The following is a 20152-nucleotide window of genomic DNA, read 5'->3' on the forward strand; positions in this document are numbered from 1 at the left end:
TAAATTGTTAACCGGGGAGAAAGGCCTGAGGTTTGTCTGCGTGGGTGTCAAGGTAACATGCAGTACCAAATGCATCAAAGAGGGTTCTGTAGAGGCTGTGATTCTATCTCGGATGACGTGAGTGGCCCCTGCTGTCAGAGAGGCCACCATAAAACCAAGTTCTGCGCTACACAGAGCTGGTGTTCGTCCCTCTGGTCGCATGCAGTTGTAGTTACCTGCACACCTGGCCGAGTTTCCTCTCACCTTTTGGGAATAGCGGACTTTAAAGTTGGGAGGAGGATGTAATCGTGCAGCACCATGCGGTGCCTCATGGCAGATCTGGAGAAAGTCTCCGGTGCTGGTGGCAGCATGAGCTGAGTGACGGTATAACCCTGAATGCATGAGATCAACATGGGCTGCAGGGACCTTTACAGGTTCCTGGTCCTTGAGGCTCCCAGGAAGGACGTGTCTCTTCCCCCTATTACCCAGAGCATTCAAAGACAAGGAAAGAAAGGAGAGCTGGAATTTGGGGGTGACCCGAATGCTGCTAGTCAGCATTCCAAACCAGGTTTTGGAAGATGGTATTTTTTTTTTTTTCTGTTTAATCATCCTGCATCCACCACGGAGACAAGACACTTTCCTGACAGATGGAGACTCAGACCCTCAACAAAGCATTCACCTGCTAGCCTGTCCCTCCTCCTGACAGCAAGGGTGGGATATTAGGAGCTGAATGGGGGCTGCCATCTCCACAGGGTAAATGGCTTGAAGGATGACTTGGGGGCCCTACCAGGGTGGGGTCAGCTGTTCAGTGTGGATGGTCTGGGGTGGCCAGCTGTTGCCTGCAGGTGTCAGATGTGTCTCCCTTCACACAAAGGGGCCCTAAGGCTCACCAGGCCTTTCTCCCTCACCCCCATTTTAATGGGCATTAAAAATAGAACAATAACCATGTCAGAGGAGGGAACTGATGACATACTCGTGGTGGGTCGTCTGAACTCATTCCGCTGTAAAATGTAGAAACAAGAAAGGGCAGCCACACCACGTCCCCCAGGACACATGCAGCTCTTTTAATATAGTGGTACCCACCACACATCCGCTCCCAACACCGCATTACATCTATGTGTCATTCAAACGGTTACTCAATTTCGGCCAGACGGCTTGGGGCTGGTAGACTCGAAGGATGGCTTGAGCCAGCTCCCAATCAGACCCAAGCCTTTGGAGGCCAGCTGTCCAGCTGGGATGCCCTCATGGGCCAGAAGCCACTCTTTCACAGTCTGTCCTCCTCCAGAGTAATTGCCGATGGCACCGTCACTGCGAATCACCCTGTGGCAGGGGATGAGGATGGGGACCTGAAAAACAAGGGGTTTCACTGTCAGTCTGGCTCTGGGCTGAGGAGTCTGTGCTACGGACAAGAGCCTGTCTGTGATTGTCCAGCACCATCCGACAGCTCTCCAATCAGCAGGCTACTGGCACGGTGGTGATGCTGACTGCTTCAGCAGCCCTACTTGCACCCTGCAGAGGCCTTGAGGGTATCGTTTGGGGTGTGGAGGAGGAACCCAAGCTCTGAGGTATATGAAGGATATGGGGTTCTTTGCATCCGGGTTTGGGAGGAGGGTGCCTGCGACTGCACTTGGGAAGTGATTTATCACGTTCACCTCCTGAGGTTAAAACTGCATTTCTGAGTTCTACACAGGAAGTAACCTTCTCTGTCATCACCATGTTGTAGCAAGAATCTTCAAGGACAACGGCAGGCCCAGTTCACCCAAGGGGCTAGCAAACTATGGCTGAGGGGTTGCTGCTGTCCACCTTCTGATTTTTTTTTTAAATAAAGTTTTATTTGAGCACAACCATGCCTTTGGCTACTGTATGTGGTTGGTTTGTGAAGGCACAAAATACCCCCTAGTTGCCCTTTACAGACAAATTTGGCCAAGCTTGCTCATGCTGTGCCTGTGTATTGGGAGTTGTTCTTTCGTTCCCTTCTGGAAACATGGAGTCACACAAGCACCGTGTCTATGCCTTCCTCTGGACACTGCCATGGGCAGCACACTCAAGGGCCGGCATAGTCAGTGGGCCACTCTATCCCAACAAGGCTTGTAGATGAGGAAGTCCTTATTAAGGGTTATTGCTGCCTCCCAACTCAGGTGGTCTGAGGTACCAAGGCTGCTTGCCAATCCTTAATGGTGTGAGTAAAGCTAAATATGGATGCTTTTCTACTGTAACGTGATGGTTTTACTCTAAGGGAGGCCCCTTCTTAGTGGAAACAAGCTTATAAGGAGATGATGACTGTCACGGAGCACCAATGCTGATGATGGCCAGGCACACGTGTGCTTGGGCTGTGATGTTGTCAATGTGTTCTGAGTCATTTGCCCAGTCACCTGCTATGCAAAATGTCACCCTAATTGAAGAATTGAGGGAATAATTCCAGTGAGTTATCAAAACAGGTGTTTCTTCCTATTGACCCTGACAAGCTCAAAAACAGGGGTCTGTAATCTCATGAGCCCCATGGTAGCAACTGTCCCACCATTTCCCTGGCCTGGAACCATGCAAACCTGTAGGCATCTTCATTGGGGTCCAAAAGATCTGGATGCCAGGTGCTCATGGGGACGGGGCCCCAGAGCAATGCTCATACCAAAGGGACTCTGAAAGGGACTCTGATGTTCAACCTGTAGCTGCAAGGCTGTCCAAACTTCATTCTCTGACCTCCAGTCACTAGGATGAGGGTATACTTGCATCTGCACAGGGGGTGTGCCTACTTCTATAGTGGTCCACAGGGGACTGATAACTGCCTAGCTCACGAAGCAGGTGGCTGGGCTACACGGACTGAGGCTCCGTGGTCCATCATCTGCGGAGGTTGGCAGCTACTGGGGCCCTTCTGCTTTGTGGATAGAGACACTTCTGGCCTCACCCAGAAGGGAAGGAAAGAATGAGAACAGCTAGTGTGTCTGCAGAAAATTTATCTGTACTTCGATTTCCTTCAAAGAAGGTCAATGTATGCCTTAGCCAGGGTGGTCAGAGATGGCAGGGCTGGTGAGGGGAAGTCGTCAGGGCTGTGCCATCTCCTCCAATTTAGTTTTTATCCCCATGCCTTTATTCCTCACTAGTTTGCAACATGGGTAGAAAAAGATGGATGTCCCTCATGAAACCTTCAGAAACCCACCGTGGCTGCAGCCACATGGACACCCATCATTTCTCTCCCTGGCAACAGTGTAGGGTGTGACTATCAACCTGGCAGGAATGGCTGGACACCTACCCAGGCAAGGAGCGTGCGTTATGTGCTGCTGTAGAGAATGCTGCGGATTCAGTGGACACTTTTGCCCTGTGTTCCTAATGGGCAGTTCCCAAGCGAGCTTTAATCGGAGGGCTAAAGGAGGGCTCACACAGCTGCTGTGGTCCCAGCAGCCCACGGGGCTTACTGTGACTGGGGGTCCCAAGGAACACGGGTCATGATGTACCTACAGTGGTCGCTGTGGGCGATGGCAAGTGTTAGTGAGCACAACCTGAGCTCTGGGCACCTGCTCCACTGGAGGTTCAGGGCTCATTCTAGAAGGTTCTGAGCTGCCCTGACACATGCAGACAGCAGATGTGCAAGTCCACGGTTATTTCAGGTTCACAGTGGCTTTGCTCTAGAGGTTCTCCTATGGTGAGACAGCCACTCCTGCAGGGTTCCAATAGAAGGACTGCACAGGCACAGCTGCGTACCACCTATATCCCATCTTTCTTTCCTCCTTTCCCTGTGGCTCAGGAATCTCTACTCTCGATGCACCCCTGCCTTTTCTGTCTACCATAAAGAGGCAGTGGGACACAGTGAGCAGCTTCTGGCCAGCTGATGGCCTAGAGGAAGCTGCCCGGCACAGGTATCTGAAATACTGAGCTCTGGATCTCAGAAGTGGTGCGTCCCACTGTTGCTGCTTCCTTGCTGCTCCAAGCCTTCACATGGGCAGTCCTATGTGCCATGGTCACCGCCATGCTTTCAACCACATGGTTCCCCTGCTGAGTCGAGTGTGCTCCTTGTTGGGGTGTAGCACACATGATCCAGCCGATGGGGTCATTCCAGCCCTCACCTCTGATAAGGTGTTTCTTGTGCTCAATGTGAGGTTTCCCTAGGTAGCCCCCTGCAGCCCTCCAACACCTCAGGTCATGGACACTGAACTCATGCAAAGGCCACCTGGCTGTTAGGAGGTAAAACCGAAGTTCTAACCAACAGGAGTCTGACTCTGCCTGTCCTCCTGATGCCTTTCTTGTTGAGTGAGTGACACGGTGATGGCGGGACTCTGTGGACCTGAGGATCATTGCTGTGTGACAAAGCTTGGGAGATGGGGGACATGACTTCCAGCCTCACAGGCATTATCCTGCTTTGACTCCGAGTTCGATGACATGGACAGATGTGGTCTAGGAGTCATTTAACGACAACTGCCATGACGAGCAGGGATGAGGGAGCTGATAATGCTACAGGAGCTGCGCGGGATGAGAAGTGGAATTCCAGCTGTGTGTGGAGGGCAGCGTCCGACCTGCACCTTCAAGGAGCCATGAAGGACGCTGTGATGGAATGTTACTATGACTGCTCTCCAACAAAACCAAACAAACCCCCCATACAATAGTGATACAGTGTGAGAAGCCTGTGCGAGAAGATGGTACCGACCCTGGCTCTGGTTGGCACAGGCGTCCCAGTCACCCTGATCTCACCGATATGTAGATGTACATTCCACCATTCCACTTGATAGGACCTTCCACTTCCCTTTTTCTCTTCCCTCTCAATGGATTATGGGTTATAAAAGTGAGTACCGTGCACACACCCCTGCCTGCTTCCTTCTGTGGATTAGTGCTGCGTCGAGGACCGCTGACTCAGAATGCACCGTGGACCAGTGGCTTGTTCACATGGTCACCTTTAGAAACGGGCCCTGCTTCACATGGGGTTAGCAGTAGGTGTTCAGCCATATCTGAAGAGCCTGTATCATTGCTGCCTTCTTCTTGAGAGCCTCGCTACATGCAATGCAATTGCTATCGATACGCCAAGGAGCCCATGGTATTACAGCTTCATTGAAATCTTCATGCTGTGAAATCTAATTTGTCCGATACCCGGATCCATCACTCACACCGGCCCTTTCTCAACTGCTATAAAACTTCCAAACCCATAGATTTGTCTCCAACAAAAATAACATGAAGGAGCCTGCAATCGATAATGGAATCCCTCTGATTCTGGTACTGGCTGAGTCTTTTTTTCCCCAACTTTGCCTTTGTTCTTCTGGGCAGAGCCCACAAGGGAGAAAGCTTGTTTTCACTCGCAGCCTCATCAATACCTAAATCCTGGTGAACAAGTGACACCGAGAAGTTGTAATCAATAGCTCCCGGTGCGGTTTTTTCTTCTGGTCAAATGGTTCAGCTCCGCTGACAACCCTGACACTCAGAACATGATGCTAAATCTTTATCAACAGCCATCTGGGTGACTGGCAGAACAGGACTCAGGGGTCATCGGTGCTCATGGCAATCTGTGAATAAACTAACTCCTCAGGAATGTGTTTGTTTAGAAAAAGGTGGGAAACTCCCTGAGCTTGTATCGATCGCCTCGGAACTACATTTAGCAAATTGTGTCTGAGGATGTGGCGGAAGGGGGTTCTCTGAGTGTGTGTGTCGGGATGGTGGTGAGGAGCCTCTGATGCTGGGCATCCCTGATGCAGGGTGGCGTGGCACCGTCCAGAGACTGTCCAGTTTCCTGAGAAGGCCAATGAGTCCCACCTGAAAAACTTGTGAGAAGCTGAGATCCAGACTGGAGGAGACCTCCGCCCTACAGAACCCATCTCCTATTCATGGAGGGGATAACCCAGCAACGGGCAGCTCTGAGACCAGACGGCACGAGGCCATGGTTACTGTAAGCCACCCAAGGAATGATGCAGGACAGTTTCCAGTGGTGGGCATTCCACATCCTGCCCCACTCTCACGGCACAAGTTGTGCTACTTAGGTGAAACCTGAGCACCGTGTCTTCCATGACCTTATTCCAACTTGGCAGCATTGGGGTAGAGGAGACACAGCCATCCCCATCTCCGTCCTGTTGTCAGTGGGGCTAAGGATACCTACCAAGATGGGCCGCAGGCAGAGCTTACAACTGTCCAGGCCTTTTCTCCCTCAAGTCTCAGTATCTCCTTCTCATACCGGTTTCTGGTGGTACGTGGTGGAGACTCAGCCCAACGGTGCGTGTAGTATGGCTAGCAGTGTGTACAGTAGGCAGCGGAGCTTGTTCTGACAGCAGAGATGTTAGCTGCACTCAGAGAGAAGCTGTGGTGTTGGTGCCCACCGATGGGGCTGTCATCATCTTCATGTGAGTACACACAGGAAACTTTGCAAAACTGAACAGCTTGGTTCCCAACTTAAGTGTGGATAAAACCAAGTCATGTGTCTTGTTGCGGGAGTGGCCTGGGGAATGCATGTCCACACCTCTTCCTGCGCCTTGGGAGGGATTCAGATGGGCGTAGGGATGGGATGGTGCAGAAAGACCTAGTCCATTCTGAGGTCAGGGCAGTTGATGTGTGTTTAAAACATAGCTATGGGGATGCAGCAGAAAAGGTAGAAAATGTCTTGCCTTTCTCTGTTCTGGGGCACTGCTCGGAGCTGCAGAACAAATGTATTGGAGCTGTCTCTGTCTGCTGCCAAATCTAATGCCTCATGGCCCAGTATGTTGATTCATGGCTTTTGTCCCAGCACTCAGGGGGCAGAGACAGATATCTCTGTGAGTTCTAGCCTGGTCTACAGAGAGAGTTCCAGAACAGCCCCTTCGGTATAATACCTCTCCCCTCCAAAGAAGTGCAGACTGTTCATTCCTCCATGTCCCTTCCAGGTGAGATACGCTTCTGATCAAGTGGATTTTTCTATCATGTTGGGACCCATATAACTTTATAAATATGACAACACACATATACTGCCACAGGGGAGGCTGCCCGGGACATTTGGGTACCCTGGAGGCAGTGTGGAATCTCCTGAGGACTGTGTGATAACTCGACTTCTCACCCACATAAGGCCCACAGGCATGTGGGGCCTTGGTCTGGCCCTTGGCTGGGCCAAAATGCCCACTGCATTTGTGGAACCACAGGTGTCTCTAAAAACATGGCCTTCCTGTGGGCTGGGAACCTGGTGCTCAATAAATTCTGACAGCGTTGTAGGAAGAAACATAAATTAATGCTGACGCATTCTAGGGGGAAAGCCTTTCCCCAGGGAGCTAACACCCAAGGACAGCAGACACCTTCTAGGCTCATCGGACCCCAAAGACCCAGGGAGAAAGGGTGGGACTATTTCACCAAAACCTTCTCAGAAGGCTGGTGCCACATGGCTCTCGTCTTCTGGGTGTACAGTTGTATTTCAAGTGTATGAAAGAAAGCTGCTACTTAACAGGCCCTCGGCATGGGGACTGTCCAGTGGGGAGTAAATAAACAGGCTGCCCTCCTGTCTGCTTGCCACTCTCCAGGCTTCTTCCTCTCTGCTAGGGGCTACTGTGACAAAGAGCTCATGTGGCTGGGACACAAAGGTCCCTCTCACAGCAGTTGCCAATCCCAAGCCCTGATCCTAGCCACATAGTTGGCCTCTGAAATACATTTACTCAAATGACACTTGGCTCCCTGGGTGGCTTGAAGCCCCTGTGACACAGGTATCCGGCCCTCTGCCCATCTGTGGAACTTACCGGATTGCTCCTCATCGCTCCTCCTACTGCACGAGCCGCTTTGGGGTTGCCTGCCAGGGCTGCTAATTGCTGGTAAGAAACCATTTCTCCGAATTTCACAACCTTCAGCAGCTTCCATAACACCTGTCTGGTGAATGAATCTGAAAGAAAGGAAACAGGATGACGTGATGTGGACAAACGGCTCCAGCAGCTCGGATATAAATAGCTGCCAGTCCCCTAGCAGGAAATGCAATGGCACAAATAGAACTGTTATACTCAATTAAAACACAGGCCTCCACACAGTGCTCTGTCACCGTGGCCCGGGCAGGGAGAGCTGAGAGTGAGGCGGGCACAAAGCCGGCGGGCCTCGGAAGGCTTCCTGCATCTTTAATTTCCTTCCAGCTTCCTCACGTTCCGTGTGGGGCTGTGTGCGATGTTCTTTCTGTGAACAGGCAGGCGAGCATTTTGCACACAGTTCAATTAGCAGGCACGGGGAGTCCCTGCCGGCCCACCTATGTGGAAGCCTTTTGGACTGCTGGTTAATTTCCAACTTCAGCTGAGATGGAGGAGGAGGACGTATCCAGGGACTGGATGGGACCCTTCTGTAACCTTCCACGCTCAGCAGTGAGGGGGACTATGCCCTGTGCTGTTGTAAATGCCAGATGCCTCCACCGGTATGCCCAGGTTATAGGGGTGACCCTGGCTGCAGGCAGCCCTGTTTTCTCTGATTAACCTCATCACGTGGCATGCATTTTGTGTCCTGCAGGAGACACTCTCCAGGCTATTTCTCCATTTCTCCAGGAGAAATGACTAGGGCAAGGCATGGTCAGCTCGTTTCCCTGGATGCCCCTGGGCGCCCCTGGGTTTGGGAATCATTCTCTGCATACGTTTTAAGTCGGGCATAAGCCCAGGCTACAAGAAGGAGTCCTCTTGTCTTCCAGAGGAGACACACTGGCTGGCGAGCATGGAGGCCAAGCCACAGCCTCTATACCTGGGGCTTCAACACTTGAGGTAGGAGTTTCTGAAGGGAACAACAGGGGGTGAGGGGTTCCACGGGCAGGAGCGACACTGGGAATATGTACCCTCCACAGAGCTAGCCACGCTTGGTGCCAAGCTGGCAGAGTATGATTTGGTCCTTAAAGGAAACACACCCTTACATGCGTGTTAAATAATAAAAATCACTTCTTAACTGAGGGGAATGATAATCACTTCACTGGAAAAAAAAAACCCAAACCCTGTTTAGTCTTTATTATAACATTAAGCAAATTAAACATCAGCATAATCCAGGTGATACTAGAAAAGGGTCATCGAAGAAATTAACTTTGTTGTTCATTAATTTACATGGATTAGTAGAGGGCACAGACACAGCAAATGTGCTCTAGTTTTTTTATGATATAATTTCAAACTGTACAGCATTTGTGGCAGGAGGGTGACTTTGGGGTTAATCAGACTGATTTGTCCTTTTAATTGCTTTCTATTCAAAGAAAATTCATTAGATAATGTTCTCTTCAAAATTCATGAATCAATTTAACTGAAGAAACCGCATTAACGGCTCTGGGTTCATTAACAGGCGAGGTTTGAGTGGCTGGGTGCTGGGAGGGTTTCCTTAGGCAAACAAGCTCTGTTTACTGTCTTGTCCTCTGAAAGGGGCTTGAAATCACCTTGCTAATCACACTTATTGTTACTGTTGTCTGAGAAAAGGGAAGGAAGTGGGCAGCCGAGGAGAAGGAAGGCTGAGAGCTCTCTGGGAGCTGCCTAGGGAGGGAGCAGTGGAAGCAGTCTCACAGGGCAAGAAACCGAAGCTACCCTGGTATCCTCAGAGGGTGTAGACCAGGTTGGCTATGCCTGTGCTGTGGCCAACTGACGGGGTTGCGGCTGGTGTTTTCTAGAACAGACTCATGTTTCAATAAACCTGCTGGGATTATCCAAGGGATAGTCTAACTGGATCCAGTGTAACTGAAAAACAGTAGCACCTACACAATGGTGGTTCCCCGCCATGGGGACGCTGACCAAGGACTGTCAGGTCACCAAGCATCTTTTGCTCCAGGTGGAAAAGTGTCTGGAAAGTTTATGTTTTCAGATATCAGTATAGATTATCAAACACGCTTGTTTGTTTTAGGTACCTGTCTTTATTTTACATGTATGAGTGTGTACCTGCATGGATGTACATGCACCACATGAATGGCCGGTGCTCATGGAAGCCTGAAAGAGGGCACTGGATCCCCTGGAACTGAAGTTGCAGACTGTTGTGACTTGCCATGTGGGTAGTGAGAACTGAGCCTGGGTCCCCTGAAGAGCAGCCACTCCTCTTAACCACTGCCCCACCTTGACAGCTTCACATTCTGTTTTGCTGTCAGCTTATCACAAAAGCCCTGTTTCTGTTTTTATCCTCTAGCCCACACTGGCCTTGAACTCCCAACCCTTCTGTTTCTACCTTCTAAGAATAGAATGTACACACACACACATCGTGTCCCAGGTCACATGGTACTGGGGATTGAACCAGGGTATTGTACAGGCATGCACTCTCACTCTACCAATGCAGTTGCATCCTGAGGACTGGTAACCAGTTTTTAACCAGTCTACAGCCCACAGCAATACACTAGGCCAGTGTTTCTCAACCTTCTTAATGCTTAAAGACAGTTCCTCATATTGTAGTGAACTCCCCCCTCCCTAAGCATGAAATAATTTTCATTGGTTCTTCATAACTGTAGTTTTGCCACTGTTATGAATATTACTGTAAATATCTGACATGCAGTATATATGATATGTGACCCCTATGAAAGGGTTATTTGATCTCCAAAGGGGTCGTGACCCACAGGTTGAGAACCACAGTGCTAGTCAGCGTGGCTCGAAAGAAGCAGTATTTTATAGTCAAGCACCTCATTTTCAAATGCACCTGAACATCCTCCGTCACCGTCACCCTGTAAGGAGCAAATGCACTAATTAGTGGATGCCACTCTTAGAGACAATGCCTTGAGAACAGGGCTAAGCGCAGTCAGATTTACTCTACACTTGTGAATAAGGAGGGCTGGCGTTTCTGCATTAAGCCTCATCTTTCAAGCATAAGCGATCACTTAAGTTCAGTGTTAATGTAGAAAGCACACTTTCTGAAGGTTGATGTGGCTACAGAAATCCTTGGTGGCTGGCTAAGTCATGTTGTGTAGCCTAGGGGACCCGCTGAAATCCATCCTTCCCCTGTGTGGCTCTCCACAGGGAGCAAGCCAGCGACCCTAATGCTGTGGGAAATATTTGGTCTCTCCATGCTACAGTGTGGTGTTTCTCAAGCTTGCCCCTCTGTTATGTCCCTTCCAAATGCTTCCTTTCCCCAGCCTGCTCCTCTGCCCCAGGGCCTTGTCATGTCGATGCAGCTGGGGTTAAGGCTCTGCTGGAGGCTGCCTGTACCTCAGACTCCCTCTCTGAAAGACACGGCTCTGGTGCTTGTACGAGCAAAGAAACCACCTAAGTAAAAAAGGGGTTATTTATCACATAGCATCTGGTGTTGAGATCATCGGAAGCGGGAAGGATGTTGCTTCCCAAACTGGTGCTGTGTTGTCGATAGCAGCTTTAGATCTATGCCAAGGGAGTAGCAAGTAAGGAAACATCACCTCAACTCCTGGCCTCAGATCCATGAAGCTCAGCTACTTCTAATAAGGGAGACCTCACACTGGGGATGTGGTGGGAGGAGGCAGCAGCCTGGCTCCACCCATCTTACTTCTGGAGCCCACCATTTCCTGGGTTTCCACCAATCTTCCCAGGTGCTGCCTTGATATCCCTTGTCTCTATAACATGCCACCTGAGTGTGGAACAGTCACAGGGCTGGTGTTCAAGACCTGGTTTAGACCCTACCCCAAAGTACCTTGCTCAGGGTCTGGCTTGCATGCCCAAGGGCATGGCAGGGGTCTTTTCTCTCAGCCACACAGCTCTGACTCCCATAGGAGAGGCCATCTTTCAGAACTGGGCCTTGAGTTCCTCCTGGGCCATGCTTTAAGGAGGGAACACTCAGGTAGAGGCCTAGGCACCACACACAGGGTGAAGGTGACACGGGCTACAGCCATTTGAACTCATGAGACCCAATTTTCAGGAGCCGCTAGGGTGAGGTTTCGAGGAATGAAGCTAAAACATGGAAACAGAAAGAGGTGATCTGGCCAGATCAGATGGTGGTGGCATATGGCATGCGGTTCCTTCTGTCAGACACCTTTCTGGAACTTGGTAGAAGGTAGACAGTAGTTCTGTGAGGGCTGTGATGTCACCAGAAGCAGGCAGATGGAGGAAGAAACATCACCAAGACGATGAGCAGTTACAGCATTTCTTTCATCCCAGACTAGGTTTGCTCCTTTGACTGACAGAAGAGCAGAGGGATCTCCCAAGACCCTGTCCTTCCACTGTTCCCTCAAATACTATGCTGGGGGGACAGCACAGAGCTGGTGCTGGGCTGTGGTGGCCCCAAGAACTTGCATCCTGAGGAATAGCCCTTTCTGGTGGCAACATGTATGCGGGTAGGTAGCAGTCCTTGCTTTCCACTTGTCTTTGTCTTTCTGTTGCTTGGCCCTAGGTCTGGGCTCAGGCATGAGCAGTCTTCAGCAGAACCTGAGCAAAGCCCGGGCTGTTTCCAAGGTACTGAGAGGGGAGGTTGGAGAACTGGAAGACACCAGTGAGACTGAGGAGGAAAAGACTTTTTAAAAATTATATTTTATTTGTTTATCTTGGGTGTGCCATGGCTCAGAGTCTCATAATATTCAGGCTGATCAGGCTATAATCCACAATTATTAAGTACATGCTCACTCATGGTTAGGAACATGTCTAATGCTTGGGAAAAGATAAGTCAGGCTGAGGCTGATGCAGAAGCTGGACTCATTTGACAAAACCTGAAAGGATATGTCATACAGACGCTGCAGAAGGGGAGATGCTCTCGAAACAAATACAAGTCACAAACGAGGTCTCCGCAAAGAAATAGAAGTTCTCAAGAACGAACAAGAAGAAAGTTTAGCCCCAAGCAGTCAATAACTTGACTTACAAATTACTCTTCATAGGACCCATATGACAGCAGAGGTATGCGAGGAAGGGGTCAAGGATCTGCAGACAAGCCAAGAGTGTCCCCACCTGAGCACTGAGAAATTCTATCTAGTGAAAACAAAACTCCCCAAGAAGAAGTGTGAGGACTAAGGGGACACAGTTAAATGATCTTCTGTTCTTGTTGGATTACCAGCAGGAGGAGAGAATGAGTGGAATAGAAAAGAATTTTAGAGAACAGCTTTCAAGGAGCAGAGTAAACTGCAAATAGGACACACTCGGAGAAGCCCTGCTCAGGTATCTGCCACCCACTGCTGAAAGCTAAAAACAGAAGGAGACAGAGGAGAAAGAACTCATTCTACAATTGGCAGAGATATGAACAGCTATGGGTGCTACCAGAGAGGCCAGGCCACAGTAGCATTTTGAACACACTGAAGGAAAGGCATTGGCAACTCAGAACTCTGTCTTTAAAATGCCCCAGGAATAAAGCTAACATATGAAGAAGGTTTTGGGTAAAAAGAGAAAAGCTGAGATAACCCATTGCTAGGAGCCCCAATCTTCAGAGAAAGGAGACGCCAGAGGAAACCTGGGAATAACAAGGCCAGCAGCATGGCCAGACATGGTGAACAGGCTTGTCATTCTAGCTACTGAGAAGGCAGAAAGATTCTGTGCAGTCCAGCAGGATCATGTCTGAGAATAAAGGGAGAAAGAGCTGGAGCTGTACCTTGGATAGAGCACTTTCCTCGTATTCAGAAGACCCCAAGTTCCTCCCCTTACACCCTAACCAGCCATACACTGGGTGGGAGAGACGGGACACACAGGGTTGAATAGCAAACTACTGATTCTTAAGGAATTTTTATGTGTTTGCTTTTTACAACATATTTAACAGCTGCAAATACCAATGGTCACAATGAAATTTCAACATACCTAGACATAAAGGGTTATAGACAGTCAGTCGTGGGGAAAGGAAAGGTCCTACACCTGTTTTGAGAGGTGACCAGGGCAGTATGTCTCTTTCATTTACCCTAGAGCCAAACCTCATTTCTCTTTATTCCTCAGATATGAGGGTCTCTGTGGGGATGAGATTTCTATACCCCACTCAAAATGGTGAAAGGCCACTTTTAATTTTAAAGGAGATGAGTGTTGCAATTTCTATAACAACCAGGAGAAAAAACTACAAAAAGGAGAGACAGCAAAAAAGCAAATAAATAAAAAACCCTAGTGTTCATAAAATAGGTCCAAAGGAAGGAGGATGGGAAAGAGTTCCAAGGAAACAGAGATTAGAATGTTGGCCCCAAGCCCAAGCACACCAGTGACGGGCTGCATCAAGCAGAAATGGCTTGAGCACACCAATAACGGGACTGGCAGGGCTGGAGAGACAGCTCAGGGTTAAGAATACTTGCTGTCCTTTCAGAGGACTGGAATTTGGTTCCTAGCACCCAGGTAAGGTGGCTCACGGTGATCTGCTTCAGGGGACACAGAACCCTCTTCTGGCTACTGTGGGTACCTACACACATGTGCACATAAACATACATAAAAGTAAATCTTACAAGAGAGACAGACACTCTTGGCACAAATAAAAACAAGAATATCTACTGTTTAACAGAAACCTGCTTCAAATGAGAGTCATAGGAAGGATCAAAGAAAACAAATGTTAGGAGGATTAATATGGGACAAAGGAGCCTTAGAAGTAAAGAATAGTCTGAAGAGAAAGTTTCAAAAAGCAACTTGTCCACCCTGAGTGTTTATGAGCCTAATAGCAAAGTTCCAAGATGCATGGACCCAAACCTGGGAAAACTGAAAGGGGAATTACAGAAATCCATAATTACCCTTCAGCACTCAGACACCTTCTCTGTCAACCATCAAGCCAGAAGACAGAAAATCAGCAAGAAGAACACCTCAGAAACAGAACCATAATCATAGTTCCTTTTCTACTGTTGTGATGAAACACCATGACCAAAGAAACTTGAGGAGGGAAAGGGTTTGGGCTTACGCTTCAATATCACTGTCCATCAGTGTGAAAGTCAGGGCAGGAACTCAAACAGGGCAGAGACCTGGAGGCAGGAGCTGATGCAGAGGCCATGGAGGGTGCTGCTTATTGGCTTGTTCTACATGACTTGCTCAGTCTGCTTTCTTATAGAACCCAGGACAGGGTGGTGGCACCACCCACCGTGGGCTGGGCCTTCCCAGGTTAAACACTAAGAAATGTCCTACGGCTTACCTCTAACTTCATTTCCTCATGTAGGGCCCTCCCCTTTTCAAGCTTATGTCAAGTTGACATAACACCAGCCAGCACACCCACCAACAGATGATCAATAAATATTTATTTGAGGCTATGGTTGGTAGCACAAGAACACATATTCTTTTCAAATGCCCACAGAGCCTCTGATCCAGAGAGAGGGTTTGCTATATTCTGTAACATATATAAGCTGTAATACATGTAGCGTAAACAAAACCAGAACAATCATCTCTTTGACCATTAGATTAGAAAAGAATCAAAATGCAGCAAGAACCTCTATAAACATCTAGACAGTAAAGTACCCACTTCAACCCCGGAGAAAAGCAATAGGAAAAATAAAATACACTGGGCAGGATGCAAATGAAATAAGATACTGAAGTTCATGGAATACAGCTAAAGCAACACTCAGAGGTCAACTCATAGTATTCAACATCTGTGTTATAAAAGAAAGACTGCATGCTAACAATCTCACCTCTTACCTTAAGAGACAAGAATGAAAACAACCCAAACATTACGAAAGGGGATACTGAGGGTAAAGATTGAACTCAATTAATTGGAAAAAGGAAGACTGAGAAAATCTAAGAAACTGAAAGCTGGTTGCTTGAAATAATTGGTAAAACTGAAGAATATCCAACAGGATGGGTGGAAGCCAGGAAAAGAACAAGAAAGACTCAGGACTGTAAGCTATTCCTGGGAAGGACTTCAGATAAAGACATCTAACTTAGTAAAACCTACAAACTACTGAGGTTCTGCAAACATCATCCCATTCCACTGTGTGATATACATTGTCTCACATATAAAGATCATTCCACTGTATGATGACATTACACATTGTCCATCTCACACATAAAAACCAATAATCAATCATCAATCCTCACTCCAGTTTAATTGTGCGGGCTTAGCCTTAAAGATGCTATAGTTTATTCTAAAGAACCCATTTCCAAAGAGGAAAATTTTGTTGTATCCCTATTTATACTCTTAGATTAATTTAAATGTAATTCCTTTCAATTTTTCTTTTAAATACGTTTCAGGATGATTTTAAATTAAATTTGTAATATTTGAGTCCTTTCCTTTAAATGGGGTAGAACAAAAGCAGTACACCAGAACCCAAGCCCTACTGTGTAGAAAATCCACCTCTGTGGGATCCATCTTGTTTTTCCTTATTGAACACATATCTATATGCTCATCACAACAGCCACTTGCCAGCTGGCATCATATGATACATGATTAATGAAGTCTACCCTCATTCTCTGTGCTGTGGTCAGACTGAGAACACATAACTACCTAGGGAAAGTCCCTGCCTAGATGCATGGTGCACAGTGAACAATCACATACAAAACTCAAGATGGGTAGCTACACCAGGGCCCAAGTCCCAGAGGGAGGAATAAACACTGAGAGAGTATCCACCCAGGAGGGGCCCTGAGATACCCGAAGGGGTGATGAAGAAATATCAACACCAAATTGGGCCTGTTGGTCTGTTATCCCAGCGACTAATGAAGCTGAGGTGTAAAGGTCAAAAGTTCAAGGCCTACCTGGAGTACAGTACCAAGGAGTACAGGGCAGCCTGTGTAAACAGGTAAGACCCTGTGTGTAAGACTAAACAGGTGGTAGTGGGGTTAATACAGTGAAAGTGAAAGGAGGTGGGAGTGCTAACACCTGAGCAGTAGAGTGACATGGGTTCAATCCCCAATACTGGTCTCTGATGATCCCCCAAAACAAAGCCAAAACAAAGCCAAAACGAAGGGAAATAAATCCATACAAGCTTAAGGGGAACGGCAAACCAGAATAACCCTACGATTAAAGAGGTTAGGTTTGTAATTTCAAATCTCCTAAAGGTGGAATCTCTAGGGCTGAAATGAGCTTACCCTCCCTACGATTAAAGAAGAAACGTCAGTATCAACTTCCTGAGGAAACGGGAAAAAATTTCCCCATTGTGATCACCACAGTCTCAACAGCAGGGCCAGAGAAAGAAAGACACCGTCAGGAACATAGTCCCCCAGTGGTGGTGGTGGGTAATACAGACGTCTGGCTTAAAACTGAGCATCCACGGCTGAGGGGGCATCTCAGCAAAGGCACAAGGAGTGTAAGATTGAGCAGTAAGAAGACAAACCCAAACATAAGGGAAATCTGAACAGATACTTTACCAAAGCACATGTATGAATAAGAAGCACATGTAGGAGTAAGAAGATGGAAAGAGATTTATAGCTTGTCTTTGGATCTGCATGTTAAATAAGGACATAGTACTATGTAGTTGTGTGACTGGCTAAAACCCTCCTCCCCACTGATCTATGCACTGGATAGCAGAGCGAGAGGTGTGTTCTCATGTTGTAGGGGGAACACAGATATATGGCTGTTTTGGAAGAGAGTTGAGGGCTTCCTTTCTTTTCTCATTTCATTTAACTCCTTTCCTTTAATTTTAACTTTATTTTTTTTTAAATTTAATTTCATTTATTTAATTTTGTTTTTGAGATAGGATCTCACTATGTATGCCACTGGCCTTAAACTCCCAACCTGTCTGCCTCAGCCTCCAGAGTTCTGGGGTTACAGGTGTGCACACCACATTTGACCAGTTTGGTGACTTTAAAAACAGAGCTAAACAGAACATTACCCTGTGATCTGGAGACCACACTCCTGTTTGTTCCATTTGATTTGAAAACTAATATCATCATAAAAACTTGCCCCTAAATGTTTCTAGTCACCTGTTCATAATGCCACAGCTCCTAGCACTCAAAGTGTCCCTTAGCACATACACACAAAGCGGTATTACACATGTACAGTGCAAGTCATTCAATGAGATAGTCAGCTGCAAAGAGATATGGAGGGACCTTCAATGTGAACTTAGAGCAGAAGAAGCCAGCATAAGACAGTACACCTGCTGTGTGATCCTGGCCACATGGTAACGAAGAAAAGCTCAAGCTACACAGAGAGAAAGTTGAGTCAGGGCATAGCAAGTGGAGGATAAAGAGAGGGTGAATAGGCAGGGCACAGAGGAAAACCCAGGATGGAGACTTAGGCTTACATTGCTGTGAAGAGACATCATGACTAAGGTAATTCTTATAAAAGACAGCATTTGATTGGAGCTGGCTTACAGTTTCAGAGGTTCAGTCCATTATTGTCAGAAAGTATGGCAGCATCCAGGCAGGCATGGTGTTCTTGAAGAACTGAGTATTCTACATCTTGATCCAAACGCAGCCAGGAGACTGACTCTTTTGAACTGGGTGAAGCTTAAGCACTAGGAATCCTCAAAGCCTGCCTACACAGTGACGTACTTACTCCAATAAGGCCACCCCTCCTATTAGTAACACTTCCCGTAGACCAAGCATGTTCAAACCACTACAGGGACATTAGTATATATGATGCTATCACAGTGAAAATGATAGTCCATGAATATCAGGTACTATAGAGACTTAACACAGTGACCCCAAACAATGTGTTTAAGTTGACAAGGACACAACAGTGAGGAGGCTGGGGTCCTGTCTAAGGGTTGGCTGTGAAAGGGATGATTGTCTAGTCATGTTACAGCATGAGCATCCTTACTGTACTGGGTAGGGGCATGCCTAGGGACAGAGAACTGAGTTCCTCAAATGTAACTCTGGAAATGAATGGAGCCTCTACATCCCCACAGACCAAGAATTTCAAAACAATGGCAGCATACCGGGCTCATGGAATTAATTCCCAGAGCTCCCAGATTTCAATTCTTTATGAATTGATCTAAAGAGTTCCCACCATTCTAACAAAAAACCCAAAAGGCTTTAATATAGACTCAGAGTGATAAATTCTAAAATTTTTATACAGAAAGGAAAAGGGTCTAAAAACACTCAAATATTTCAGAGACAATAAAAGTTGAAGATGCCATACTGAAAGATTTCAAGATGTACTAAACTCTTACAGAAATTGTAATATTGACTTTTGATTGTTGGCTCAAGTGCATTTAGAATCACTTAGGAGGTACAACTTTCCATGCACTTGTGAAAGTGCTTCCAGGGAGTTTTAGCTGAGGAGAGACCAACCTAAATGTGAGAGGTATCATGCGATGGCGGTCTTGGGATGAACAAGAAGGGAAAAGAGAGGGCCTCGCTGAGTACCATCTCTCTCTGCTTCCCAACTGCAGATGTAATAGGCCACCTGTGAAGGCCTCCATACCATCCCCACCATGATGAATTGTATCCTCAACCTGTGAGGCAAAATAAACTTTTCCTACCGTAACTTGTTTTTGATACAACATTGAAAAAAAATATTCCTATGCTGAACTTATGTGGTTCTTGGGTCTTTGCAATGAGTTTGTAGAAGGAATGTGGGAAAAATTTGGAATTTTGGGTTGGAAAAGCCTGAAGATGCTGTAGGTAGAACTTAATGGGCCTAAGAGTTGGAAAGGCTAGAATGCCAAGGGAAATGTGGACAGTGGAGGCCTGGCTCATGAAGTTTCAGAGGGGGGTCAATTAAAAACTGGGCCAGAGAGCATTTGTGATTCATACATTCCAGATAAGGAACCTGGATGCACTCTGTTCCCGTCCTGAAAACTGGAGTGAGACTGAATTAAAAAGTAAGTTGTTTGGTGAAGGAAATTCTAAGACAGCATAATAGCTAGGCTATAGCATGGTTACTGCTCGATGCTCTTAGTCAGATTTACAACGAGGGAAAGAAGAAAACCGTGCAGTTTGGTAAAGAAAGTGGCATGAGCAAGGGCGAAGCTGTGGATAAGGCAGGGACATTGTCAACTGCTGGAGATCACTCCATTACAAAGAAACTTCACATTCTGGGATGGGGTGATAAAGGTTCTCTGAGGGTAAGACTGCCCACCGCTTTATAACAGTATAGACTCATAGGAAAGAAGACATCCTGCTGCCAGGAAAAGGGCAGCCCAAGGAAGTGTTTTCCCAGGCTTGGCCTCAAAAGCCACATGATTATGGGGACTCTTATAGTCATTTTGCACTATGAGATTCCATTATCCTGTAGTATTCAAGGTGGACTGTCTGAATTTTAAACAGTGTGTTTTGGCTTTCTTTGGTCTCTGGGAGTAGTCCATACACATACACATATATACGGGCAAACATTCATAAATACAAAATAAAAGTAAATTAATAAAAAAAAACAAGATGATTTTGGTAGTGAAACTGGTTTACTGAGTAAAGTACTTGTCTTGTAAGCATGAGGATCTAAAGACAGCCAAGTATTCTGGAATCCTTATAACTCATGTGTTGGGGAGGTAGAGATACGTGGATCCCTAGAGCTACATGGCCAGATGGTTCGATTCTCAGGCCAGCAGGACACCTTGTCTCAA

At 47.2% G+C, this 20152-nt stretch overlaps 1 protein-coding gene across 1 annotated transcript in view; it reads right to left on the reverse strand.

The window, feature by feature from the left end:
- Positions 1–1019: 1019 nt before the first annotated feature.
- Mgmt (O-6-methylguanine-DNA methyltransferase) overlaps positions 1020–20152 on the reverse strand; it is a 40598-nt gene continuing 21465 nt past the window's right edge. Inside the window, exons 3-4 of the mRNA XM_032895044.1 lie at positions 7644–7783; positions 1020–1325 (exon numbers count right to left, since the gene is read on the reverse strand). Coding sequence (XP_032750935.1) covers positions 1116–1325; positions 7644–7783 — 350 coding nt within the window. The 3' untranslated portion in view covers positions 1020–1115. The remainder of the gene's footprint in view (positions 1326–7643; positions 7784–20152) is intronic.

This window comes from Rattus rattus, chromosome 2 (assembly GCF_011064425.1).
Source record: "Rattus rattus isolate New Zealand chromosome 2, Rrattus_CSIRO_v1, whole genome shotgun sequence".
Lineage (NCBI taxonomy): Eukaryota > Metazoa > Chordata > Mammalia > Rodentia > Muridae > Rattus > Rattus rattus.